The 26,629-nt window shown below is 54.9% G+C and overlaps 9 protein-coding genes across 9 annotated transcripts; all 9 read left to right on the top strand.

The window, feature by feature from the left end:
* Positions 1-33: 33 nt before the first annotated feature.
* On the top strand, positions 34-729 carry JKF63_00863 (uncharacterized protein; the record flags this gene model as incomplete). Its single annotated transcript, XM_067896912.1, has 1 exon — positions 34-729. One exon carries the CDS (start codon positions 34-36, stop codon positions 727-729), a length of 696 nt encoding a protein of 231 aa, XP_067753069.1.
* A 1,338-nt stretch (positions 730-2,067) lies between these two features.
* Positions 2,068-2,679, top strand: JKF63_00862 (uncharacterized protein; the record flags this gene model as incomplete). Its single annotated transcript, XM_067896911.1, has 1 exon — positions 2,068-2,679. The coding sequence occupies one exon, from the start codon at positions 2,068-2,070 to the stop codon at positions 2,677-2,679; it is 612 nt and encodes a 203-aa protein (XP_067753068.1).
* Positions 2,680-4,016: 1,337 nt separating this feature from the next.
* On the top strand, positions 4,017-4,628 carry JKF63_00861 (uncharacterized protein; the record flags this gene model as incomplete). The annotated part of the gene is made up of 1 exon (XM_067896910.1): positions 4,017-4,628. One exon carries the CDS (start codon positions 4,017-4,019, stop codon positions 4,626-4,628), a length of 612 nt encoding a protein of 203 aa, XP_067753067.1.
* A 1,334-nt stretch (positions 4,629-5,962) lies between these two features.
* Positions 5,963-6,574, top strand: JKF63_00860 (uncharacterized protein; the record flags this gene model as incomplete). The annotated part of the gene is made up of 1 exon (XM_067896909.1): positions 5,963-6,574. One exon carries the CDS (start codon positions 5,963-5,965, stop codon positions 6,572-6,574), a length of 612 nt encoding a protein of 203 aa, XP_067753066.1.
* A 2,033-nt stretch (positions 6,575-8,607) lies between these two features.
* JKF63_00859 (uncharacterized protein) lies at positions 8,608-10,116 on the top strand (the record flags this gene model as incomplete). The annotated part of the gene is made up of 1 exon (XM_067896908.1): positions 8,608-10,116. The coding sequence occupies one exon, from the start codon at positions 8,608-8,610 to the stop codon at positions 10,114-10,116; it is 1,509 nt and encodes a 502-aa protein (XP_067753065.1).
* A 2,714-nt stretch (positions 10,117-12,830) lies between these two features.
* JKF63_00858 (uncharacterized protein) lies at positions 12,831-14,336 on the top strand (the record flags this gene model as incomplete). The annotated part of the gene is made up of 1 exon (XM_067896907.1): positions 12,831-14,336. One exon carries the CDS (start codon positions 12,831-12,833, stop codon positions 14,334-14,336), a length of 1,506 nt encoding a protein of 501 aa, XP_067753064.1.
* A 961-nt stretch (positions 14,337-15,297) lies between these two features.
* Positions 15,298-20,859, top strand: JKF63_00857 (uncharacterized protein; the record flags this gene model as incomplete). The annotated part of the gene is made up of 1 exon (XM_067896906.1): positions 15,298-20,859. The coding sequence occupies one exon, from the start codon at positions 15,298-15,300 to the stop codon at positions 20,857-20,859; it is 5,562 nt and encodes a 1,853-aa protein (XP_067753063.1).
* A 794-nt stretch (positions 20,860-21,653) lies between these two features.
* JKF63_00856 (uncharacterized protein) lies at positions 21,654-22,466 on the top strand (the record flags this gene model as incomplete). Its single annotated transcript, XM_067896905.1, has 1 exon — positions 21,654-22,466. The coding sequence occupies one exon, from the start codon at positions 21,654-21,656 to the stop codon at positions 22,464-22,466; it is 813 nt and encodes a 270-aa protein (XP_067753062.1).
* A 780-nt stretch (positions 22,467-23,246) lies between these two features.
* JKF63_00855 (uncharacterized protein) lies at positions 23,247-24,650 on the top strand (the record flags this gene model as incomplete). Its single annotated transcript, XM_067896904.1, has 1 exon — positions 23,247-24,650. One exon carries the CDS (start codon positions 23,247-23,249, stop codon positions 24,648-24,650), a length of 1,404 nt encoding a protein of 467 aa, XP_067753061.1.
* Positions 24,651-26,629: the final 1,979 nt, after the last annotated feature.

Raw genomic sequence — 26,629 nt, 5'->3', positions numbered from 1 at the left:
AAAGACCCTCCCAATCCCGCACTACCACTACCCATGTTGTGCTTTTCGAAAAAGTCTACCGCCGCTAAGACCGGTTCTGCTCCATCAGCGAAAGCAGCCTCCAAAAACACACGCCCGATCAAGACGCCGGCACAGTACATCGAGGCCATTTCGAAGCGCCGCAGCATCTATAACCTGGGGAACAAGCTTCCACAGAGCCCCAAGGAGATTGCCGACATCATCCAGAGCACTATCCGCCAGTGCCCCTCTTCCTTCAACGTGCAGAGCTCCCGCGCCGTCATCCTGTTCGGTGCGGAGCACCACAAGGTGTGGGAGATCGTGAAGGCGGCACTCAAGAAGGTAACAACGGAGGAGCAGTACCAGCAGAGCGAGGCAAAGGTGGACAACTGCTTCGCCGCGGGCGCCGGCACGGTTCTCTTCTACGAGGATGACGCTGCCATTAAGGAGCAGCAGGAGTCGTTCCCGAGCTATGCCGAGAGCTTCCCGACCTTCTCGCAGCACGCCTCCGGGATGGCCCAGTTTGCGGTGTGGTCAGCACTGGCACAGGGTGGCATCGGTGCAACGCTGCAGCACTACAACGCGCTGATCGAGCAGGATCTCCGCGCCGCGTTTGATCTCTCGGAGAACTGGAAGCTGGTTGCTCAGATGCCCTTTGGCTCCATCGAGAAGCCAGCCGACCCCAAAACGCACCTCCCCGATGAGGGCCGCTTTATTGTGCGCGGCGCGTAAATCCGCGCACATTTGGAGGCACATCGTGCGCTCGTGTTCTGTGGGCTCTAGCGAATGAATAGAAACAGTACGTGCTGCCATCTATTTCACAGTCGCCGACAAGCGACACGTGTCATATCGCTGACAGCCGCAACATCTTGATTTGTTGGATCTCGGACGCGTGCACAGCGTCCTTAACATGCTGAAATGGTGCTGTGTGTCCGCGCTGATATGCACCTCGGTGACATACTGTAGATACTGAGCAATGCACCAGCACCAGCACCAGCCCTGGCGACATGTGTTTAGGTAAGCTTTGTGTGGCTCGCTTTTCTTTTTATTCTCCGTTTTTCTGAGGACTACATGCGCATGCTCAGAAGTCCCTCAACCCCCCCCCCTCCCCCCTCCGTGCTTTTCTTTGGAGTGCGACGCCATTGTGTCTGTGTGTGTGCGTTCGGGCAGAGCATCTCCCTGTATTCCTTTTTTTCTCCTTACTGGTTTTATTACTCTTTCCTTACTATACCCCGCGCGGGCGCGACGAAGCAGCTTTGCTGCAAAATTGGACGCGAATCAGCTTGTACAGAAATTTCAGTACGGGTGGTGCAGAATGGACACCTGGCCCCCTCCTTTTTTCCACATGTATCTCTATGTGCCTCGGATGGGGTTGACGGCACCGTTTTCGCCGATCGCCCGCCCCTTGCACCCGTACGAGCATTGAATCCCTCTGCGGGGATCAATTGTGCGTTTTTCATTTTGGTTTTCGGCAACGTCCCCTCTCGTCACCTGCCAGCGCATTATTTGGTAAAGGCGTGCGAGCATATGGCTTTTTTTTTAATTCCCCAATCACCAGGGGTGAGGGTCTCTCAGAGGCCCCTACATATTGCTTGCACTGACTTCTAGAAGCGGTACAACAACAAAGACATGATAAAGACGTGAAGCCTTGCTATTGGGGCAAGAGCTGCTCTGTTGGTGGTGGTGGTGGGGCGGGGGAGTCGAGAAAGCCGACACCCTCCCGCCAAACCCCCTTTTTGTTTGTTTTGCAAGGTCCCCTGCGTGCTGTCGCGCGGGCCTTCGCAGCTCGCGTGGAGCTGCATATGCCACGAGCTCTCTCTCTCGGGCGTTGGCTTCTGTGATTTCTCGTCGCTGACCCTTCTTCGCCCCCTATTTGCTCTGCACCTCTCCTGCCTCAACCGTTGCTCTCGTCGTCATCGATCGTGGGTCACGCAACCACCTTCACCCAAGAACCGTACTTACACCTACATTCTCACACTTCATCCGCTTCACTTTGTTCTCCACCCGGGTGTGTTCTGCAGCCTTGTTGCCATCTCTGTTTCGCCTCTCTCACCCCACCCCAGCGTCATCATGCCGTCCTCTGCACAGTACATCGAGGCCATTTCGAAGCGCCGCAGCATCTATAACCTGGGCAACAAGCTTCCACAGAGCCCCAAGGAGATTGCCGACATCATCCAGAGCACTATCCGCCAGTGCCCCTCTTCCTTCAACGTGCAGAGCTCCCGCGCCGTCATCCTGTTCGGTGCGGAGCACCACAAGGTGTGGGAGATCGTGAAGGCGGCACTCAAGAAGGTAACAACGGAGGAGCAGTACCAGCAGAGCGAGGCAAAGGTGGACAACTGCTTCGCCGCGGGCGCCGGCACGGTTCTCTTCTACGAGGATGACGCTGCCATTAAGGAGCAGCAGGAGTCGTTCCCGAGCTATGCCGAGAGCTTCCCGACCTTCTCGCAGCACGCCTCCGGGATGGCCCAGTTTGCGGTGTGGTCAGCACTGGCACAGGGTGGCATCGGTGCAACGCTGCAGCACTACAACGCGCTGATCGAGCAGGATCTCCGCGCCGCGTTTGATCTCTCGGAGAACTGGAAGCTGGTTGCTCAGATGCCCTTTGGCTCCATCGAGAAGCCAGCCGACCCCAAAACGCACCTCCCCGATGAGGGCCGCTTTATTGTGCGCGGCGCGTAAATCCGCGCACATTTGGAGGCACATCGTGCGCTCGTGTTCTGTGGGCTCTAGCGAATGAATAGAAACAGTACGTGCTGCCATCTATTTCACAGTCGCCGACAAGCGACACGTGTCATATCGCTGACAGCCGCAACATCTTGATTTGTTGGATCTCGGACGCGTGCACAGCGTCCCTAACATGCTGAAATGGTGCTGTGTGTCCGCGCTGATATGCACCTCGGTGGCATACTGTAGATACTGAGCAATGCACCAGCACCAGCCCTGGCGACATGTGTTTAGGTAAGCTTTGTGTGGCTCGCTTTTCTTTTTATTCTCCGTTTTTCTGAGGACTACATGCGCATGCTCAGAAGTCCCTCAACCCCCCCCCCCTCCCCCCTCCGTGCTTTTCTTTGGAGTGCGACGCCATTGTGTCTGTGTGTGTGCGTTCGGGCAGAGCATCTCCCTGTATTCCTTTTTTTCTCCTTACTGGTTTTATTACTCTTTCCTTACTATACCCCGCGCGGGCGCGACGAAGCAGCTTTGCTGCAAAATTGGACGCGAATCAGCTTGTACAGAAATTTCAGTACGGGTGGTGCAGAATGGACACCTGGCCCCCTCCTTTTTTCCACATGTATCTCTATGTGCCTCGGATGGGGTTGACGGCACCGTTTTCGCCGATCGCCCGCCCCTTGCACCCGTACGAGCATTGAATCCCCTCTGCGGGGATCAATTGTGCGTTTTTCATTTTGGTTTTCGGCAACGTCCCCTCTCGTCACCTGCCAGCGCATTATTTGGTAAAGGCGTGCGAGCATATGGCTTTTTTTTTAATTCCCCAATCACCAGGGGTGAGGGTCTCTCAGAGGCCCCTACATATTGCTTGCACTGACTTCTAGAAGCGGTACAACAACAAAGACATGATAAAGACGTGAAGCCTTGCTATTGGGGCAAGAGCTGCTCTGTTGGTGGTGGTGGTGGGGCGGGGGGGAGTCGAGAAAGCCGACACCCTCCCGCCAAACCCCCCTTTTTGTTTGTTTTGCAAGGTCCCCCGCGTGCTGTCGCGCGGGCCTTCGCAGCTCGCGTGGAGCTGCATATGCCACGAGCTCTCTCTCTCGGGCGTTGGCTTCTGTGATTTCTCGTCGCTGACCCTTCTTCGCCCCCTATTTGCTCTGCACCTCTCCTGCCTCAACCGTTGCTCTCGTCGTCATCGATCGTGGGTCACGCAACCACCTTCACCCAAGAACCGTACTTACACCTACATTCTCACACTTCATCCGCTTCACTTTGTTCTCCACCCGGGTGTGTTCTGCAGCCTTGTTGCCATCTCTGTTTCGCCTCTCTCACCCCACCCCAGCGTCATCATGCCGTCCTCTGCACAGTACATCGAGGCCATTTCGAAGCGCCGCAGCATCTATAACCTGGGCAACAAGCTTCCACAGAGCCCCAAGGAGATTGCCGACATCATCCAGAGCACTATCCGCCAGTGCCCCTCTTCCTTCAACGTGCAGAGCTCCCGCGCCGTCATCCTGTTCGGTGCGGAGCACCACAAGGTGTGGGAGATCGTGAAGGCGGCACTCAAGAAGGTAACAACGGAGGAGCAGTACCAGCAGAGCGAGGCAAAGGTGGACAACTGCTTCGCCGCGGGCGCCGGCACGGTTCTCTTCTACGAGGATGACGCTGCCATTAAGGAGCAGCAGGAGTCGTTCCCGAGCTATGCCGAGAGCTTCCCGACCTTCTCGCAGCACGCCTCCGGGATGGCCCAGTTTGCGGTGTGGTCAGCACTGGCACAGGGTGGCATCGGTGCAACGCTGCAGCACTACAACGCGCTGATCGAGCAGGATCTCCGCGCCGCGTTTGATCTCTCGGAGAACTGGAAGCTGGTTGCTCAGATGCCCTTTGGCTCCATCGAGAAGCCAGCCGACCCCAAAACGCACCTCCCCGATGAGGGCCGCTTTATTGTGCGCGGCGCGTAAATCCGCGCACATTTGGAGGCACATCGTGCGCTCGTGTTCTGTGGGCTCTAGCGAATGAATAGAAACAGTACGTGCTGCCATCTATTTCACAGTCGCCGACAAGCGACACGTGTCATATCGCTGACAGCCGCAACATCTTGATTTGTTGGATCTCGGACGCGTGCACAGCGTCCTTAACATGCTGAAATGGTGCTGTGTGTCCGCGCTGATATGCACCTCGGTGACATACTGTAGATACTGAGCAATGCACCAGCACCAGCACCAGCCCTGGCGACATGTGTTTAGGTAAGCTTTGTGTGGCTCGCTTTTCTTTTTATTCTCCGTTTTTCTGAGGACTACATGCGCATGCTCAGAAGTCCCTCAACCCCCCCCCCCCTCCGTGCTTTTCTTTGGAGTGCGACGCCATTGTGTCTGTGTGTGTGCGTTCGGGCAGAGCATCTCCCTGTATTCCTTTTTTCTCCTTACTGGTTTTATTACTCTTTCCTTACTATACCCCGCGCGGGCGCGACGAAGCAGCTTTGCTGCAAAATTGGACGCGAATCAGCTTGTACAGAAATTTCAGTACGGGTGGTGCAGAATGGACACCTGGCCCCCTCCTTTTTTCCACATGTATCTCTATGTGCCTCGGATGGGGTTGACGGCACCGTTTTCGCCGATCGCCCGCCCCTTGCACCCGTACGAGCATTGAATCCCCTCTGCGGGGATCAATTGTGCGTTTTTCATTTTGGTTTTCGGCAACGTCCCCTCTCGTCACCTGCCAGCGCATTATTTGGTAAAGGCGTGCGAGCATATGGCTTTTTTTAATTCCCCAATCACCAGGGGTGAGGGTCTCTCAGAGGCCCCTACATATTGCTTGCACTGACTTCTAGAAGCGGTACAACAACAAAGACATGATAAAGACGTGAAGCCTTGCTATTGGGGCAAGAGCTGCTCTGTTGGTGGTGGTGGTGGGGCGGGGGGGAGTCGAGAAAGCCGACACCCTCCCGCCAAACCCCCCTTTTTGTTTGTTTTGCAAGGTCCCCCGCGTGCTGTCGCGCGGGCCTTCGCAGCTCGCGTGGAGCTGCATATGCCACGAGCTCTCTCTCTCGGGCGTTGGCTTCTGTGATTTCTCGTCGCTGACCCTTCTTCGCCCCCTATTTGCTCTGCACCTCTCCTGCCTCAACCGTTGCTCTCGTCGTCATCGATCGTGGGTCACGCAACCACCTTCACCCAAGAACCGTACTTACACCTACATTCTCACACTTCATCCGCTTCACTTTGTTCTCCACCCGGGTGTGTTCTGCAGCCTTGTTGCCATCTCTGTTTCGCCTCTCTCACCCCACCCCAGCGTCATCATGCCGTCCTCTGCACAGTACATCGAGGCCATTTCGAAGCGCCGCAGCATCTATAACCTGGGGAACAAGCTTCCACAGAGCCCCAAGGAGATTGCCGACATCATCCAGAGCACTATCCGCCAGTGCCCCTCTTCCTTCAACGTGCAGAGCTCCCGCGCCGTCATCCTGTTCGGTGCGGAGCACCACAAGGTGTGGGAGATCGTGAAGGCGGCACTCAAGAAGGTAACAACGGAGGAGCAGTACCAGCAGAGCGAGGCAAAGGTGGACAACTGCTTCGCCGCGGGCGCCGGCACGGTTCTCTTCTACGAGGATGACGCTGCCATTAAGGAGCAGCAGGAGTCGTTCCCGAGCTATGCCGAGAGCTTCCCGACCTTCTCGCAGCACGCCTCCGGGATGGCCCAGTTTGCGGTGTGGTCAGCACTGGCACAGGGTGGCATCGGTGCAACGCTGCAGCACTACAACGCGCTGATCGAGCAGGATCTCCGCGCCGCGTTTGATCTCTCGGAGAACTGGAAGCTGGTTGCTCAGATGCCCTTTGGCTCCATCGAGAAGCCAGCCGACCCCAAAACGCACCTCCCCGATGAGGGCCGCTTTATTGTGCGCGGCGCGTAAATCCGCGCACATTTGGAGGCACATCGTGCGCTCGTGTTCTGTGGGCTCTAGCGAATGAATAGAAACAGTACGTGCTGCCATCTATTTCACAGTCGCCGACAAGCGACACGTGTCATATCGCTGACAGCCGCAACATCTTGATTTGTTGGATCTCGGACGCGTGCACAGCGTCCCTAACATGCTGAAATGGTGCTGTGTGTCCGCGCTGATATGCACCTCGGTGGCATACTGTAGATACTGAGCAATGCACCAGCACCAGCACCAGCCCTGGCGACATGTGTTTAGGTAAGCTTTGTGTGGCTCGCTTTTCTTTTTATTCTCCGTTTTTCTGAGGACTACATGCGCATGCTCAGAAGTCCCTCAACCCCCCCCCCCCTCCGTGCTTTTCTTTGGAGTGCGACGCCATTGTGTCTGTGTGTGTGCGTTCGGGCAGAGCATCTCCCTGTATTCCTTTTTTTCTCCTTACTGGTTTTATTACTCTTTCCTTACTATACCCCGCGCGGGCGCGACGAAGCAGCTTTGCTGCAAAATTGGACGCGAATCAGCTTGTACAGAAATTTCAGTACGGGTGGTGCAGAATGGACACCTGGCCCCCTCCTTTTTTCCACATGTATCTCTATGTGCCTCGGATGGGGTTGACGGCACCGTTTTCGCCGATCGCCCGCCCCTTGCACCCGTACGAGCATTGAATCCCTCTGCGGGGATCAATTGTGCGTTTTTCATTTTGGTTTTCGGCAACGTCCCCTCTCGTCACCTGCCAGCGCATTATTTGGTAAAGGCGTGCGAGCATATGGCTTTTTTTAATTCCCCAATCACCAGGGGTGAGGGTCTCTCAGAGGCCCCTACATATTGCTTGCACTGACTTCTAGAAGCGGTACAACAACAAAGACATGATAAAGACGTGAAGCCTTGCTATTGGGGCAAGAGCTGCTCTGTTGGTGGTGGTGGTGGGGCGGGGGGGAGTCGAGAAAGCCGACACCCTCCCGCCAAACCCCCCTTTTTGTTTGTTTTGCAAGGTCCCCCGCGTGCTGTCGCGCGGGCCTTCGCAGCTCGCGTGGAGCTGCATATGCCACGAGCTCTCTCTCTCGGGCGTTGGCTTCTGTGATTTCTCGTCGCTGACCCTTCTTCGCCCCCTATTTGCTCTGCACCTCTCCTGCCTCAACCGTTGCTCTCGTCGTCATCGATCGTGGGTCACGCAACCACCTTCACCCAAGAACCGTACTTACACCTACATTCTCACACTTCATCCGCTTCACTTTGTTCTCCACCCGGGTGTGTTCTGCAGCCTTGTTGCCATCTCTGTTTCGCCTCTCTCACCCCACCTCCTTTCTCAAAACAAACTCGACGCTTGTGTCTAAGACCCTTCTCGCTACAGAAAGTGGAGAATTATACGCGAAGGGAGAGAAGTATTTTGCCTCTCGTTGGCATGGGCAACGTTTCCTGTTAGATGTACCGTTGGGCAGACTTTGTAGCAATTACTGAGGGAGTTGCAAACGTAGCTGTCTCACCGTTCAGGTAGTCGATACAGTAGTGCTTGCTTTTCCTTCCTTCTAACTCGTAACGTTGAAGTGAGGGGAGGGTGTGACGCCTTTTTTTTCTCGCACCTCTGTGTAGAATAAAAAAAAAGTGTGAGAAAAGTCTAGTATCAGTGCACCCGGACTTCTTCTCCGCCACGCACTTCGTCGTTCTCTGTCCGCCGCAACCTCACCGCATCTTCCTCGTGTTCTCGGGCCCCCTATTCTGCCCCTTGAGCCACCGTCTCTACCATTTCAGCCATTAGGGATGTAAGGGCACGATTGCCGACCTCTTCATCTCTTCCTCTTTTCACCCTCCACCCATCTATTCACCTCCCTGCTCTTTCCACACAGAAAAACTGTCCTTGTTTTTATCTCCACCCCCCCCTCTCTCTATACTGTCAATCGCTACGTACACACACACGAGTTCTTCAGAACAGTTTCAGTGAAAAAAAAAAAGAGACGTCGGTGAAACACCGGCAAATTCTGAACTAAACTCGCGTATACTAAAACGGTACGATGTTTCGGAGATCAGCGCCAGCCTTGGTGCGCCGCCGGCCACCGTTCGCCAGCTTCTTCAAAGCGCTGAACGCTCCAATCTGCAAAAAAGAGCCGTCGCGAATAATGCAAACGGCTGCGGTCCTTTGGCGCAGGACAGCGCCGCAATACGGCCGTCGCTACTGTGCACCGCGCGTGACCGCAGCGCTCAGCGTCTTTCGTAGGGATAGCAGGAATATCAGTAAGGAAGTGGAGAATGTCGCAAGGCGTGTGCGGAACGCGGGTGCAGCGTCCTCGCCGAAACCCCTGCACAGTACGACTACAAGGCGAAAAGTATTTTCCGTGAAAAGGTCGCAGCAGCCCAAGAAAAAGGGCGTCCAGTTCTTTGCCGCCTTTCAAAAAGCTGTGATGCAACGCACCAAGCTTCCGCTCACGGAGGCGAATCGCAAGCGAGTACTTCGCATGTGGGTCATGACAAGGCAGCAGCGATCTCTTTCGTCCCAGAAGCGTGTTGACCTGGCTGTGCGACTGCTGAACAAATCCCAGAAGCGCGCTAAAGCGGGGTTATCAAGGAAACTGAGTAAAAGGATCATCAAGCGCCGCATTACACGCGCCATAAACAAAAGCGCAAGTAGATCAAAAAATCGTGCCAGCCGTAAGATGGCCAAGTCGACGAAGCCCCGCACAACGTCACGGAAGCTGAAAAAAACACAGAGAGTGCCACCCATTCGCAAGGCCGCGGTGCGAAAACCAAGAAGAGCGCTGAGGAAGCGAGCGGTGCGGATGGCTTCTAAGAGACGGGCTTCTGCTAAGGCAAGTATTGGGGGAAAGGTCGGTGCCAAGTTGTCTACACAGAAGCAACAGCCAGCAAAAAGAACAAAGACGCACAAAAAGCACGCTTCTCGCAAGACTGCTGCTGCTCCTGCGAAGCGAGTAGCACCGAAATTACGCAGTGCAAAGCTGGGCATGTCAAAACCGCAAAGAATCGTAGCAACAAGCAGCGCCGATGCAGCTCGCCGTCGTCGAAACCCCTACATTCGTTTCTATCGACACATGTGCATGACCGGGCTCATTCCAAACCATCCAAGGAGACAGGCTTCTCGCCAAATCAAGGCATTGTGGATAGAAACGCACTCTCTGAGAGGCTTGAATCAGCGCATTGCGCGCGCAACTGAACTTCTGGAGAAGCGGACGGGCTCAAAGTCGATGATTGGTCTCCCTCGTGTGAGCCCGCCAACACACGGGCACCGTAGCTCCCAGCCACGCGCGTCGAGCCATGCAGGGACGCCAGCAGCACTCAAAGGTCTAAACCTATCTACGCTCAGAGAGAAGGATATCAAAGTTCCCCAGTACTATAACCGCAACCCATTTGGAGCCACCTACGCGGCCTTACTTCCCGTATTAAAAGACGTTCCCAGCTCGACGCGGATGGCTCAAGTTGCGAAGGCCTGGACACTTACTAGTGTGAAGGATGACAAGCGTGGCGCAAAGGCCCGTATTGCTGCTGTCGCTGAGGCAATGAAGAAGTGAAACAGCAGTGTGTCCTGTGCCGTTAGATAAGTACGTAAGGCTCTCACATTTTTGTTATGTTCTCAACATTTGTCGGGATCTCCCCCCCCCCCCGCGTGCAGGCAGTACCTCGCTGCTCGGCCCCTTTTTTTTATTTATCACTTTCACTTTTCCATCAAGGGGTTTCTTCCCTCCGTTGCCCCGTCCATACGCGATGAATCCAACGGCGTCACCGAAAAGTCCTCCTGGAGTGAGCCCCCTCAAAAAAAAACTTTTTTTTTACATTCAGTCTGTCGTGCACTTTGTTCGTTTTTTCCAGTGTAAGGACATGCTTGTGGGAGGAATGCGGGACCGTTGTGTGGGGACTCCGTCGTGTCGACGACGTGAGTGTTACGTCTTGTCGCCAACCAACATCTTCTCGCTTCACCCTCGTCCGTTGCGTGTCTTTAATCAGTATTGGGTCATAGAGAGTGTCACCCCCAACCCTCGGGGTAGACGCAAGCGCACAAAGACCTCAACGTTCGCGCATTCCACCAGCACGATACATAGGGGCAGACCAATTTGGGGGGCTTCCCGTTTTTTTTCTTTCCCCGCTTTTTTCCGTTTGTGCCTGCACATGTCACATGTACGTATTTTTTTTTGGGGGGGGGCATAGATAGATTACACCAGCTGCGAGCTGACGCGCCTACGCACGGGCACTCCCTCCTCCAGCACACGCCACACTTTCTCCTCGCTGATTACCCACTGGTTGTCGTGTGTACGGTGATGGAAGAGTTTTCTGGGGTGGGTGTGCAAACACGCTTGACGAGAAGCGGAAAAAAATAACGGCTCCATTTTCTCGGCTTTCATTGACATAGAGTTTTTTTATCATTATTATTTTGGCTTCAGTTAGAGCACTGTCGTATCCAAAGCGTCAAGGAGTGAAGCCCTCCACCCTGTGATCCTTTCCAGCCTAAAGCTTTCCCGCCTGGTGAAGAACGGGCTCGTTTCTTTTCCCTCGACTTTGGACTTGGGAGTAGCGCTGTCGAACACCACTCGCGTTGTGTTCCCTTGTCACGCTCTAGCGAGCAACATACCTTCTTCATATAGATCTCTGCCTGCAAATGGATCGACCCTCCTTTGCGTTCAACCGCACTTTTTTTTTTGTTTGTTACTTTTACTTTTTGAAGAAAAAAGGAGTGAGGCAGATCCCCTCGCAAGGTGATTGTTTGGCTCCATAGATTGCTCGTTTTCGCTGGTCCCGAGTTCGTGACAAGCATTGCATACACACACGCACACACATAAGGGTAGAGGCGGGCGTACTCTCAGAGATGCACAGAAGTGTTGTTCAGGGGTTGCCCTGAAAAGCGCATCGATCTGACATCGGGCACTCGCTCTTCGCTAAACGTTATATGCGATGGTGCTGCGTTGTCGTCGTCTTCACATCTCGAATGCACACGGTGTGTGGGCGAGCTTGGGGTACGGTGCGTGTACTCTGTGTCGGTCTCCAACATAGAGCCCTGTGTGTCCGTGTGTGTGTGCTGAACTCAGCCCCCTTCGTTTATTTCTCCCCCTTTAGTTCAAACGAAAAATATCAAATGAGGCCCTCCAGAAATGCCGTCTCAACCTCCCTCCCTCCCAATCATCAATGTATGGCAGCAGCGTGTGCTGCTGCAGCTGGCGCTGGGAGATTTGTCCGGCGCACTCGTGTGCGCGGCCTTTTTTTTCTTTTTGAGAATAATATGTCTAGATAAATATGAGTGTGGGCGTTTTTTTGTTTGTTTAGGTTGTCACGCTGAGGAACACGTTCTGACCCCACCACCCCACTTTGTTCCTATGACATTCGACCCTCGTGATCGGTGAAAACACACACATCATCGAGGCTGGGGGAAGCCTACGCTCGCTTGCATATTCTCTTCTTTCTGAATTCAATCCCCGTTCCTGTTTCACCCCCCTCCCCCTCCCCACATCTTTTGGTGGTGATCTCGATCAAACTCGTCTTGTGTCCCTTAACACCGTGTGGCCCTCTCTTTTCTGTCGCCGCGAGTGAGATACGAGGCCGATGGATGAGGCTCTGAGTTGTCTTCGAGCAGGACCTGGGGTCTATTGAGTGGGAATCCCGTCACTGGATTTGTCTCACAATACAGGGCGTGGTTCATTACATGTGCGTCTTGCGTCTTCATGCACCTTTGAGCGAGACCTCCACACCGTCAACCTGGGTATACTGCCTCCAACTTGCGGAAGTGTCCTAAATGATCCTAAAGTGGTGCTTCCAGAAATGCTTTTACGTTGTGCTCGCTCACGCCATCTATAGCTAGCCTCGATTCACACACACACCTCTGTCACTCGCTCTCCTTTCCGGCCCTTTTTTGTTCTTGTGCTACTTCACTTCACGCTACGGGGTGAGGATGTTCTTTTGGAGGGCGGTGGTTCTCGGAACACATCCACGAGGGCTTTGATTTCTTTCTTTCCGACTGGCTAGACGGCTGTCCCGACGCCCACCTCAGAGTGAAACCTCTGTGAAAGAAAAGGGTGCGTAGGCGAACGAGGTGCCCCTCTGCTTGAACATTGTGTAGGCAAGTACGCCTAACACTTCTCTCACATCTCCCGCAAGCACGGGACGCTTGCACAAATCGGGCGTGCCTTTCTCTGTCGACTGCCGTGTGTCATTAAAAATAAAATTTGGCCGCTCGGGTCGTCATTTCTATTTTTCAAGAGGTGCGTGACATGGTTGTCTGTGTTGCGCACTTCTCCGCATGTCTTGGTCCTCCTCTGTCGGATCCCCACCACGCCGCACCGCAGCGGATGCCTCCCATTATGTGCGTGCTCTGGTGGACTCGGTAGCCATCTCAGAGCCTCCTGCTATGGCGATCCTAGAGGAGACGGCAGATATCACCTCGACCCTTCCCGGAACAACGAATCATGACGCCTGGAATACGCACTTGGCGCAGTTGCTACACAGCATGTGCCTTGTCAGCCTAATTGAGAAGGCGCAACTCGGCGCTCTTCACGGCCGCGTGGGGTTCTCCGCCCATAGGGAGGAACTCACAGGGAAAGTGATGCCTACGACCCCTACTTCCAGAGGACTGCCGGCCAGCCATCTGACAGCGGTGCACAGCGTTGCCATTGATGACCGTTGGCTTGGCGCGATTACGCGCTACTGTCACCACACCTGTACCATGGATGACGTCGCGCGGATAGCGATGGTGTTTTCAGAGTTCGTAAAAGTGTCCTGGGCGTTACAGGAGTGGCGCCGCGACGCACCTCCCTCTTTTCACGGTAACGATACCCGCAGCGACGCCACGCCGCCGCGTTTTCTCTCCGACAGACATGAGTCACTGGACTCTGTGCGCTGTGAGGCTGCGCCCTCTGGAGGAAAGCTTCAAGGACGGCTGTACCTCACGGTAGATGGCGTAATCTCCGTCGACGAAGCAAAAACACACCTGGAAAAAGCTCTTCGGCGCAAAGGAACCGCCGCTGCGCAACGTGCCTGGCGCGAGCTCGTTAACCACCACACCGCCTACGCTGCATACCTCTACTCGAGGGAAAATTCTACAGCGCCGCCCCCTCGTGCTGGTGGCGCCGGCGATGCGGTGCCTGATCCCTACCCCGACGCCTGCCCCGATGCGAAAAGCACTGTCTGCGAAGTGAGTGATGAGAAATATCTTCAGCAACTATCAGCAGAACTGCGCTCCTCGCTCTCGGCGTCGATGTTGCGTGACCTGGTTTTGCAGATGCGCAGAGACGCCGCCCATACAGATGAGTACGAGCAGCTCCGAACAGCAGAGCAGCAGCTTGATGAGCGCGTAGTAAGTGCCTACGAGCAGGTGCGAGCACTACTGGGTGGAAGGCGAGGGAACAGTCGCAGTGCGTGGTCGCTTCTCGTCGCAATGCGCGAAGAGAGTCGGTTTAGTGGAGCCTTGGATAGTGCTGCTCTGCTCTCCCGCCTTTTGCGCATCAGTGCCTCCGGTCTCACAGCGACGAGGCTGCGCGAAGCAGCGGGGCAAATAGAGTCGCCGTCAGTCACAGAGAAAACGGCAAAGCTGACGAAGGGCAAGACACCCCGCGGCAAGCGGAGGCGTGAGGCTGAGGTAGAGAGTGCAGCGTTGCTGGCTCATGTAATACAGCCCACACTGGAAACTGTAACAGAGCTGGAGGGTCTCAGTGAAGAAGACCTACATCTTATACGAATCCAATTGGATCGCGCGAAGAGTTCTGTGAGGGGTGTGATAGAGGCCATTGCCTCAAACTGTACACGATAAGGTGATGGCAGCTACCCACTGCTATGCGTTTCCCTTGCGTCCCGCCCTCGTGCCTGCCTCTAGGTGCATGAGCGACTCTATTGAGAAAGATGAGGACGATGAGTCGAACATTTATGTGTAGACATGACTTTGAGGGATCCGGTGCTCCGCACACGAACCCCCCTCCCCTCTCTCCCCTTTCTCTCCACCCCCCTTCAAATATTCCCAATCACTCTTTTTTTTTTTTGCGCAGCCTCACGCGCCGGAGGAGGGGGGAAGTGTTGGTGTGGGATGAAAAAGAAGTGCGTCTCGAAACAGACGAGAGAGGGAAACTAAACAAAACTGACCTCCAAAAGAATGCCCAACAACAACAAAATGTGGATGGCGCGTCCCGTGTTCGCCACAACGCGCAGTGTTTAATAGGAAGGGAGGGGTGGGGAGGAGGCACACTACCAAATTTGAAGGGAAGAACACACAACATGCCCCCTTCCCCCCTTCCCCCTTCCCCCCTTTCCCCCTACACTCACACACCACACCACACCACACCGGGAGCGTTCCCGTTTTTACAGGGAACTCCCATCTCTCATTTCTTCGCATAGTCTGGGCTTGCCTTGTCGGGGCAGGAGTTGCATAAATGAATGTCTCCATCGTGCCTTTGGCGCCATGGTCGTTCCCCCACCCCACCCCCAAACTGGAATGTCTTATTCTACCCAGCGCGCATCTGCGACTGTGCTGTGGCCACTCCGGGCGGCTGCTGCAACTATACTATCCTTTCCCTGATTGGTTTTTTTTCCTTTGTACCTTTATCGCCACATTGTCCGCCCTCGACTTCCTTTCTCCCCTCTCCCCTCCTGGTGTGCAACTACCCAAGAACAGCGTGCACTGAAGCACTTGACAAGCCATCCCTCAGGGGACGCCACTCTGTTCAGCCCTCACCCCCGCCCCTGGTCATCTCTCTGCAAGGCTTTCGGGGTGCACGATAATGGCTTTTCTAACAACTGCGCAACTGCTAGCTGGTGCATCGAGATTGCCGCTGATACTGCTCTCCTCTCCCCCATTGCGTCAAAGCTCATCTTTGTTCGAGTCCGACGCGCAGCAGATCCTGAAACCTGGTGCCATTCTACGCCAGCTCCGAGATTCGGTGCCATGTGTCTCCAAGAAGCGCAACGATTCAGCGCCAATGTCGTATTCGAAGCAGAAAGAGATCAAACGTCGGGGATTCAACGCCATCATTCGATGGTGTGCTTACCACCAAGACGGTGAGAAAATCAACTTGGTGAACCCCGCTAATCCGATGGATGATATCGACGACATGAATGTAGGCGTGCTACGGTGGGTCCAGGAGAGCGCCGACAGCTTCTCCTGTGGGCAGTGTTTGGTTCTTTTGAGCTTTTTGGCCGAGGTGCTTGATCGCCAGAGACACCGATGGAGTGCAAATGGCTCTGCTGAGCCGCCATCGAGTGACCTTATTAGAGGATTGTGTCGCTGCATTTCCCTACTAATGGCACGATCGGTGAGCAGTGAGCAGCTGGAAATTCAGCCGTTCTTGATTCTCCTCTCCGCTGCCTACGCGCTAGATCGTGTCACCCACGATAACCCACTAAAGCTGCCTTCTGAAATTTTGGAAACTCTCTCGTCTCCACCGGCATTGTGGTTTGCGCTTGTTCATCAAGTAAATCTCCACTGTAGTGCCTCAGCAGATGTGCAGTCAAGCATGCTCGAAAGCACGACAATTGAAGCCCTTCTCACGACGCTTCTTCTTTTCGATCCAGCGCGATGCCAGCAATTTCTCGCCACACATCATCAACATCTCATGGCAAAAGTCGCGAAGCTCCTCGATGCGCTGATCACGCCCCCCTTACGCGCGTCTCGTCAGGATCGGGAGTCCACTAGCGACACCGAGGTCTTAGCAAACGCTTGTCTTAGCGCGGTGGTTCCGCCCCCCTCTGCCTCGGCAAAGGGTGCGGAGGGCTGCGCCTCCGCCCCATGCACTGCAGACTCACCCCTTCGCTATCATGTCACTGGAACAAGCTCTGTGCGTATCGGTGACTTCGCTCGTATCCTTTTGAACGCACGATCCGCGCCACCGACGTGTCGGGCGCACCTGATGGAGTACTTGCTGTGTGTCCTGCGCCACCCCTCAACCTTCACAGTCGAGGAGATGCGCTGCCTGCCAGCCATCTTAGCAGCCGTGCGAAGCAGAAGTCTATGCCGGTCGAGCTCTGTGCCGGATTACATTTTGACGTGCTCGTCTACTATGGAGTTTCATGTGCTCGTGGAGATCCTCAGCTACGCCAAGCGCAGATCCCAGTACCGTGAACGAATTTATCAGCTGCTGCGTCATCGTTTCCAGCAAAGCGACGGCGCCGAAGATATGCCACAGCGGAAGCTGGAACCTCATATTGCATTGTCGCTGCTGCTGAGCTTGGGGTTGCAGCTTCCCTGGACGCTGTGTCGATTGGTTCTATTGTGCAGCTTGGCTATAGTGCCTGAGCTACTCGGCAAGATACAGGCGGCCAAGGGGGAGGATGGCGATAAGGCCGCTGCTGTGCAGAATGCAAAGCAGCCGATCTCCTTGAAAGTTCCACTCACCCTGGATTTGTGTGCGATCCTTTATTTCTTGGAGAAGTATCGACAGTCTTCGAAGCAACTTCACCATGTGGAAGAAGCAGTCCCAAACGCCGAAGCGGAGATACCTGTCATGCTCAGAACTCTCGTCAGCGCCATTGACTGGAAAGGGTGCACCGAGAAAAACATTAGTGAATCGACGCGGGGCAAAGGAAACTTCATCACCACGAGTGTGGCGGTGATCAGCGCACTGAGCGCATACGTGGATAGCCGGATCACGCATCAATCTATCCCCGCCGATGATGCCATGGACGAGCAGGTGTTGCTCAAGGTGTTGGTCCTTCCAGTCTTGAGAGACTGGAGGGATCCGCGAATCGGGGCGGTGTCCCTTCCCATTCTCGCCAAGACAGCGGGAATCCTCACGAAGGAGGAGACTAAGCGCCGCCTGGTAACCCACATGATTCGCCTCGCTGGTGAAGGACACTTCCAGAACTTCTTTGCATTCGTGCGCTTTGTTGCCCCCTTGGCAATTGAGTGCAAGGCGGCCACCCCGGAGCACACCGCGTTTGTCTTTTCCCAGCGCACCCTGGGCATGCGTCTGAGCGCAGACCCCGCCCTACGGCACGCAAACGCTCTAAAAGTGCACACCACAACTCTCATTCGCACGGTGCGCTACCTACTCGCGATCGGCGCTTTAGACAGCGACAACGCCTCTGTCAGCACCGCACGTCGTGAGACAGTGCGTTTGTGGTTTGAGCACTACCTCCAGTGTCTCGCAGCGGCCGAGAACAGTGGCAAGGAAAGTGCATTGGCGACCGAAAATGTGGCAGAAGCTGCAGCACTGCCACAGGCAAGCGCGGCGCGCGAAGTAGAAAACAGCACCAAAGAAAGGCAGACTTCGACAGAGGAGGACAGCGCGCGCGCTGTCGATGACATCAGCCAAGACGACGTGGAAGACGGGGACGATGCCGCAGATGAACAAAAAGCCAACGTCGACGATGCAAGCATTGTCCCCGAGGCTGACTTTATGACTTCTGTGACGGACGAGGAGGTGGAGGAGGTACTAAGCCTCATGCTCCAAGTGGGCTGCAAGCAGCCCTATCGTGTCATGCTTGCTGTCGCTCGTCGCATGGCGGACAGAACGTCGATGATGGCAGAGAGCGATGCAGCATCCGTTTGGTGTACGCCCGCTTCAGGGACCACCGTGGACAGGAAGGCAAAGGTGAACTCGCAGACCGTCTCGTGGGATGAGCACCCAATGAACAGCAACCCCGTAGCTGCGATGGATGGCAAGCAGCCTTGCTCACTAGTCTTCGATGGGCCACCTCTCGCCGCGCACTTTGTGTGTGCCGTGCGCATCGACAGCTCCATCGCTCTCCCCGCACTGCTTCCCACTTTCCTGAAAGCCCTTCTCACCAGCTGCGACATCCGCATCTTCCAACACGTCCTCTCCGCCTATTTCATGGCGGTCAAGAGGCGCCGCCCGGTACCATTTTTGGCCGAGGACCTTCAGATAGGCGCCATCGCCTTCTCCACTCTTCACGACCGTATCGTCGTAGGGCACATCAAAGACAACCGGGAGCGGAGCGCGACGGTTTTCAAGTCCATCGCCAGCTTCTTGCACCACTTAACACTTGCGGTACCGCACCTCCGTGTGCCCCAACTGACGTTCCTACTGAACAACAACTCGGGCGGCGACGATAAAGCCTCGGCATCAGAGCGGCGGGGTGCCTTGGCGCAAGATCACGCGGAGCTCGAGGAAGGTGACGAGGGCGCAGATGAAACGGATGAGGATGACGGTAAATCGGCAGTCCGCGCCGAGCTGGAGACCCACCTCCTGCGACTTATCCCATATCTGCAACCCGCTGAGTTGAAACAACTGGGGCTTTCTCATCTCCAGCGACTTTCCCTATTTTTTCCTCACGTTGCCCCGTTTGTGGCGCAGCAGTTGCAGCCTCAGCTGTGTGACTTTAGCCAGCGCGAACTGCTTCTGCTAGTGGCGCAGTACCCTGCCGGGGTGGAGGAGGTGCTGGCGTCGCTTTCCAAAACCGACATATATGCGACCGTCGATCTTAATGAGTTCATAACGATCGCAAAAAAGCTGCCGATGAAAATTACCGAAGCAGTTGTTGCGGCGCATCTGCCACACATGACCATTGCGTGGGTCACTCGTGTGCTGTCCGCGTTGGCAGCGCGTCATGAGGAGGTGTCATTGCCACTCCTGCGGAGTTTGCTGGATCGAGTATCCGCTGCAGCCGAGAATGCCAGTGAGTCAGACAAGAGCTTGTTGATGATGATCCTCCAGGGATATCTCCTCTTCCGCACCGAGCGCCCTACCTTGGTGGACCTGCTGACCGCAAGGAAGTCAGCAGCGACTGAAAACAGTCTTTCGAACGTCGACGACATTCTCTGGGAGATGAAGGCGACTGGTTACATAGTTGGGGAGTCAGAGCAGCACGAACGCCGAGAGCTCATTCGCACTTGTTGCGATCGTCTCTTGTCTCTTGAACTCATTTCCACTCTCGAGGCGCTTCGTTTCTTCCTCATTTCATATCCGCCCTCCCTGCACCAGATGCGGGAACAAGGTGTTGTGGCGAAGGTCGAGCAGAAGCTTCTACCCGATATGCTGGCGGCCACGCCGGTTCAGTGGCGCGATCTGGCGGCTCTGGTGCAGCTCCTCGCAGAGCACCGCGTTTTCCTCCCGTCTACAGTGGCCATTATTTTTCAGTCTGTATTTACTGAGCCACATCTAGCCAGCATTTATAAGGCGGTTGCGGCGACCTCTGACAGCGATACCATATCTGCCTTGGAGGCACTCCTCCAAGTTGCCGCAAAGTGTGCGGAGGTGACAGAGCCAGGATCTCCGCTGTTCCCCTTGCTATCGGTCACGGAACTGGTGCTGAGCGTCTTCAACACCGTTCAGCATTGGTTGGCCGCCGTAACGAAGCTGCTCAGCACCAGCGGCACCTCGTCACTGTCAGCGATGGGAGAGGCAGCAATTAGGCACGTGTGTAGGATGCTCCTCTATCGCAGTGGTGATCTGAAGCCGAGTGAATTTGCAGGGCTAGTGCAGAGTATCAGTCGCCTGAGGGCGTGGGATCTAATGCTTATAGAGTCACAAGCAACACGTCCAGTCGGCAACTCCACTAACGCAGTTCCGGTCATGGGCAAATGCGATTCATTTGACAAGGTCCTGTCATCGTCTTTTGAGCGCGCTGATGCCCACAGCCGGTGTGTTCTCCTCAAGGCCATCGCCATGGACACATCTGTGCTGCGCCGTTTCGAGACAATCTTGTTTCCTCTGATAGAAAGCGATGTTCCGCTGCTCTCCCCCGAGGACCTGGAGCTGGTCCTCACGGCTGCGCTGCAGGCCAGCAGCGAGGCGATTGTGGAGCCGGTGTTGGACGCCATTGACACGCGGATGTTGCCTATGCTTGATCAGTGCCGCCGCAGTGCGATTGTGCGTCTCGTGCAATGCCATGCGCATTTCAGCATCGACGACAAAATCGTCGTAACGGCTGCGCTTCAGGCTCTGGAGCGACAAGCGACAGCAGAGGTGAAGCTGGACATTCCTCAGCTACTCAGCGTTCTACAGGCCGTTGCCAGCCTCACCGTCTCGCAGTTGCCTGAGCGACTTGTTGTTCTTTGCTTTCAACGGCTGGAGAAGATGGTGTCTATGCTGACACCGCTTCAGCAGTATCAGGTGGGCCGGTTAATCCTCGACCTGGAGATGGGCTACAGTAATAGCGTAAGTGCCTTGGTGCTCCATATCCTGGACAGCCGAGATGGCGCACGGGGACACGCGCAGTTCCAGGCCATGACGGAAGAGCTGTGTGACGTTTTCGAGGTGGAGCTGCCAGCGCAGCTACGCGCGTCGCGCCTGCGGAAGGTGAAGAGCCAGCAACGTGTCAAGGATTTTTGGTCTGCTCAACGCAAGGTGAAGCAAGAGGCCTTGCTGTACCGCTGTCAGTGCTGATGAAGCCTTTTGGCTAAGCGCGTGATGGGGATGAGAGTAGAGACGATCACCCAAGCGCATTTCAGGAGTGCATTAGTTGAATGAGCCCCACCCCCCCCCCCCCACCCCCCATCAAAAAAAAATGACGGAAGGGATTCGTGTTTTTTGTGTGCCCTCTCTACAGGTGATTACTCCATTACCCACACGCGCATGCGCACAGCTGCCACGGCTTCACAGAGACGTAACAGTTTGAATGAAGATGAACCAACGGGCAGGTCAGCGGAATTTGAGACGGAATAGACCATTCCCCCTCCTCCCTCCCTCCCCCCCTCCCTCCCTCCCTCCCTCCTCCTCAACGCACACCAGTTTGGGCATTCTTCCAGCTGATGTCGATTCTTTTCTCCATGAGGGTTCCTTCGTGTCGCATCACACTCTACCTCGCTGACACATGGTCCAGCGCACCCGTCTCTTAGGGGGAGGGGGGGGGGCAGTGAACAGAACCTGGGGAAAAAAACCATGATCAAGGCCCAACCCGCTATGCTGCTTCTTGCTAGACCCTTGCCTACTATGACGCTCGCGCCTTTCATCTTACCACACCTCAAAAAAAAAACTCCTCTGGATCTAGTGCTACGCTACTTTGCCTGAGCCCTTTGCCCCGTACTCTGCGGTTTAGCTTTCGCACGGCAATCCCTGCAGCCCCAGGTTCATCCGCCGGTACCTTTGGTGCTAGACTCTGCGGTCTCCGCCTCAGCTGACTTGTGGACTCTCAAACATACGCAAGAGAAGAACACGTACATATATATATATATATATGCATGCATGCACAGTTGTCGAGCCAGAGCAACGCCATGTCAGAATGTGATACCGCAAATATCCTCACTGAAAATGATTGCCTCACGTTCTCCCAGCAGTACGACCCCGAGTTAATTTTTCACGTCAGCGTACCACGAAAAGGATATCAGAGGATTGGCCCCAACGCATTCCTCCGCTGCGGTGTTTTGCGTGTACTCGACGTGTCGGGAAACAAACTAAGTACGCTGTCTGGGCTGGAAATCATCGCACCTCAGCTGACGTTTCTCAACGCAGCCGAGAACAGTCTCCACGACATAAGTGCGCTGGTCAAGTGCGCGTCCTTGCAGCGGTGTTTTTTGGAGGGTAACATGCTCGCCTCAGTCGATTCCCTTCAACCACTTGTAGCGCTTCCCTGCCTTGTTGAACTCGTATTGCAGCGGCACGTTCCTTTCGCCAATATCGACCAGAGAAACGGAATTCATCATCGAGTATCGGATGAGATGCTGCTACTGGACAATCCCGTGTGCCGCGACGTTGCGGCATACAAGGAGCAGTTCCTCGCCAAGGTGCCACACGTGCGCTGGGTCGATGGAGTGTTCGCCTCTTCACGCACAAAGGCCCTTGCCGGCTGCCCCGCCACAGAGTTGGATGGCACCATAGAAACCACCACCACCGCTATCGTGGACGCCGCTGTCTCATCCTTTCAGTCTATCCGCCAGCAGATGACAGGCAACCTGAACGAGGAGACCGCGTTGCGGCGCCAACTCGAGTGCGCTGCAGATCGATGTAATCCCAAAGCGATGACGACGGGATCACCTCCACCACAGGGGCAGTAAAAAAAAAGGCCACCAAGTCTTTGTCGCTCGTCATTCGCTATGTAGATGTTCCTTGTAAACCAACAAGAAGGAAAATCGATGAACACATCCGCTGCTATGTTTTTCGTGCGTTTACGATAAGCCTACCATGTAGTTTTGCAACGGGGGAAAGGTCTCCCCCCCCCCCACACACACACACGCACACACGGGGAACAAACATCAGTGAAAACAAGCTGGCCATCCGCAATCGATGTGTCAACGTGGAAGTGGTCACTAGATTGAAATACTTGTACACGGCGGTTTTAGCTTCTTCGGCAACTCTTTTTAGCTGCACACTCCAGAAGGGGAAAGAGAAGGTGACAGTCTCGCTTTTTATCACACCCCTTTGAGCGGTTCCACCTGACACCTGCATGAGGAAGGCTCGGGTTGACGACCCTATGGCCTCTCCGCCTTCTGTTTCGTATTCCGTTCCCATGCGCGTATGTGACGCGGCTTCGTCTCCGCGTCTCCGCACTCTCGTCTACTCTCTCTCTGCTCTGCTCTGCTCTCCTTATGTCTCTCTGTATGCGCTCGCGCGCCTCGTCAGGTAACGGAACCAGATCGAGTCAGCACAGCTGCACCCTAAGCAAGGGATCATAGACAGGGGGTTGTCACCAGCGATCGTGCACACTCACCACTAGGAGGTTGTGTTTGCTACGTCTGCAGCTCTCCTCCCCCTCTTCCGCTCAATTCCCTTCGCCTAAAAACGTACGCATTCCTTTGGGAGGGAGAGCGCACACAAATCAGCGACTTCAAGATCGAATGAGTACCTCAGATTTTATTCAAGAGGACGACTACGTCTTTATTAGCGGAGGGGGTTCGACCAAGATTGTGCAGATCAAGAAGAATGTGACTGTGCGCCTAGGTCGATCTGGCGTGGCACTCGCGACGACGCTGATTGGCATGCGGTACGGTGGAGTGTGTCACCTCGACCATGGAGGAAAGAAGTTCGTGGAGAGCCACGAGTACCCAGATCTCGACATCACCGAGGTTGGTGGGGGCGAGGAGATGAAGGACAATCGAGACCTGGTGGATGACAACACAAATCAGCAGCTCTCGAACGATGAGGTGGCTGCGATTCGTCGCGAGAAGGGCCTCGGTGATCTTCTCCAAACACTGGTGGAGAAGAGTACCAGCTACGAAACTAAAACCGGTTTCGCACAGGAAAAATACCTCAAGAAAAAAAAGAAAAAGTACGGAACTCTCTTCAAGGTGGAACGTGTGACGGTCGATAACCTGGCGGAGCTCTACCTTCCCACCATCAACCCCTCCGATAGCGTGTTGGAGGATGCACGGAGCCTCCGCCTGCGCGCTGACACGGTCGCTCTCATTCTGCATCATAGCGATGTCCACCACAACAGCCGTGTCATTCTGTACGACAAGACAAACGGAGTACTGCCGGCAAGTCTCCTCACGCGCATGTCTAACGAGGGTCGCATTTTTCAAGTCCTCGACAAGAACGCACAACCGAATCCGGTGACTGCCATCAAGATGCTCAAACTCCCTCTTGTCAAAGAGCGCTGGAAGGCGGTTCCCAGAAACCCAGGGTTTCTGGAAGGGCTGGAGGAGCTCGGAAAGACATCCGCCATGGACACGACTGAGTCCACAGAGAAGGGGAACAACGGCGCTGCTGCCGTGGAGCGTCCACCGCATATCCACAGCAGCCCTGGTGTGACACAGTGGATAAAAGGGCTCGAGGCCCGTCAGCTTTTACTCGAGAATCCAGCAGATGCCCTCGTCGTCTGCGACGACGATGCGCCCCAAGATGCCGTAGCAGACCTTTTTCCTTTCTTGGCATATGGTGGGCACATCGTTGTCTACAGCCCCTTCCCTGAAGACCTCACAGGTATTTTTGTAGCGTTACGCAACGACTGTGTAAACATTCAAATATCCGAGACGTGGTATCGTCATCACCAGGTGCTGCCGAAGCGCACCCACCCCACCGTCAACATGAGCACAGCGGCTGGTTATCTTCTTACCGCGATTAAAGTTGGCCGGAAAACCGCGACACCGCTGTCGCTGGGAACGGCAACGACGCCCGTTTCATCAGCCACGCCGGAGGCGAGTCACAAGAGGCCAGCGGTCGAGGAACTTGAGGAGATGGCCCCCCTCCAAAAAAATAAGACTGAGAAAGCAGAGACTTCCAGCGAAGGATACACCAATTGAGTTGAGTCGAGGATGCCAAGTTGGTGCTGCCGCCGAGCGCATTATGCACTAGACCCGCTGTATATGCCGCCGCCTCTCACAATTCTCGACAGCGTCGGTACCGGCGTATGTTTTTCTTTTTTTTCTCTTGTAGGAGCCTCTCTAATCGATTAAGAGGGTCGTGAATATGCAAACCTGAAACCTAACCTCCCTCACTCAAACGCAAAAAAAAAAACGCAGCCCTGGAGCAACATTCTGATGAAGCGAGCGCGCATGCAAAACTACTCTTTCCTGCCCATCCCCCCCCCCCCCCCCGCCTATCAGCTCAGTGCAGCGAGGGTATCCATTTCTCTGGCTCTGTGTTGAGCTGAACAAATTGTGGCAACAAAGAGTGCGTGTGGACAGTGCGACATCCCTTCTGGAGTATTTCTCTTCAGATTTACTCGTCTTTTTTTCACCCCCGCTTCCCCTCACCCCCCCCCATCCATTTTGTTTCTGCTGCACTAACTTGGATACCGCGCCGACGCCCGCACACGCACAACCACCGTCACCACCCCCCTCCACCCGATAATCGCATATTTTTTGTTACGAAGCTCCTCGCCATCTTGTCCTCTCTCTCGCCTACACACGTATACCTTTAAGTCAATCAGAGTCGTAATCTCTTCGGACAGGGTTCGTCTCTCACCTTGCCTCTGCGCCCCTCCTCCCCTTCCTCCAACCTCCACCTCTTGCTTTCATCATGATCTACGACACCAACTCCGCCCAGTACCAGCAGTTCCTCAGGTCTAGCGGCCGCCGTCGTGATGACTACGGAAAGTCCAAGGCGGCCATCGTTAACAAGCAGACTGCCAAGCCGGCGGGTGCGGCTAGCACTGGCCTGTAAAGCGCCTATCCTCGCCACCCCCCGCCCCCTCTCCCACACAGCCACCAGAGCTGTCAGTTCTCCAAGAATGCACTCGACCCCACATTTCTTTTGGTGTGCTGCGGGAGGTTTCAGAAGCGAGTGACGTCTTTGAGGTGTAGGCACAGCTGTGGTGAGCTTGCAAGGAACGACCACGGTGTGCTCGCACCCCTCTCCTTGTGTCTGGCACCTGAAACGAGATGCCCAGGCGCAGTAGCCTCCCTCTGCATACCTGATGCCCTGCGATTGAGGAGTGTTTGTTTATTTTCGTTTCTTGTTTTGCGTTTCCCACCCCTCTGCCCAGCGCCCGTGATCTCTGTTTGAATAGTGGGAAGGAGGCGATGGACGTTAACTCTCTTTGTCTGATTCGATTCGCGCGTGCGTGCGTGTGCGTGTGTGTGCGTGTGGCTGTCTGTCTGTCTACTGACAAATTGGTGAACCATACGTACGTGCCAGCACATCGCCACGGCAACCGTGAGCGTCTGTAATACACCTAACCGAAACCAATGGGGAAAAGAAATACATGTATGTGCGGCTCACTTTTTGAAAAAAAGATCTGAAAAGCATCTATGTAGGCTGCTAGTCGTCACAACGGTGCAACATGGTGTGGTGTGTGCACGTTTGCGAGTCATACATATAAAGAGGGACAGTGAGGCAAGTGAGGTGAGAAGACGCGAGGATGCGTTAGTCCGCACCTGCGCATGGCTCGTGAAAAAATCTTCTTCTTTGTGTGTGTGTGTCTGTGTCTTGCCCTCCTTGGATGGGGGGCACACTCCTTCGGTTGCTCCATTTAACACGGCATCGAGGGTGTTGTTCCCTTCGTTTGGGGGGGGGGGTCCTGTCAAAATCTTTGATGCGGCGAGAACGCACGGCAGCTGCACACATACCGGCCCTGCTACTCGTTTGACCTCTGAGCGGTGTTATGCCTCCACGTTCCTGACATGGATCAAGGTCCGGTGGTTATTGCTCAAAGTGGTCTCGGTCCCCACTCCCGTCCACTCCAGCTTGCTTCCACCGTCATTCTCACTTGCATTCAACAACCTGCATAGTTCACCAGCCTGTTACAGTTGTTGCACCACAGAAAGTCACTGCAGACAAT

Source organism: Porcisia hertigi, chromosome 36 (genome assembly GCF_017918235.1).
Source record: "Porcisia hertigi strain C119 chromosome 36, whole genome shotgun sequence".
NCBI classification, from domain to species: Eukaryota; Euglenozoa; class Kinetoplastea; order Trypanosomatida; family Trypanosomatidae; genus Porcisia; species Porcisia hertigi.
This window is presented reverse-complemented; position numbering and strand designations above follow the sequence as displayed.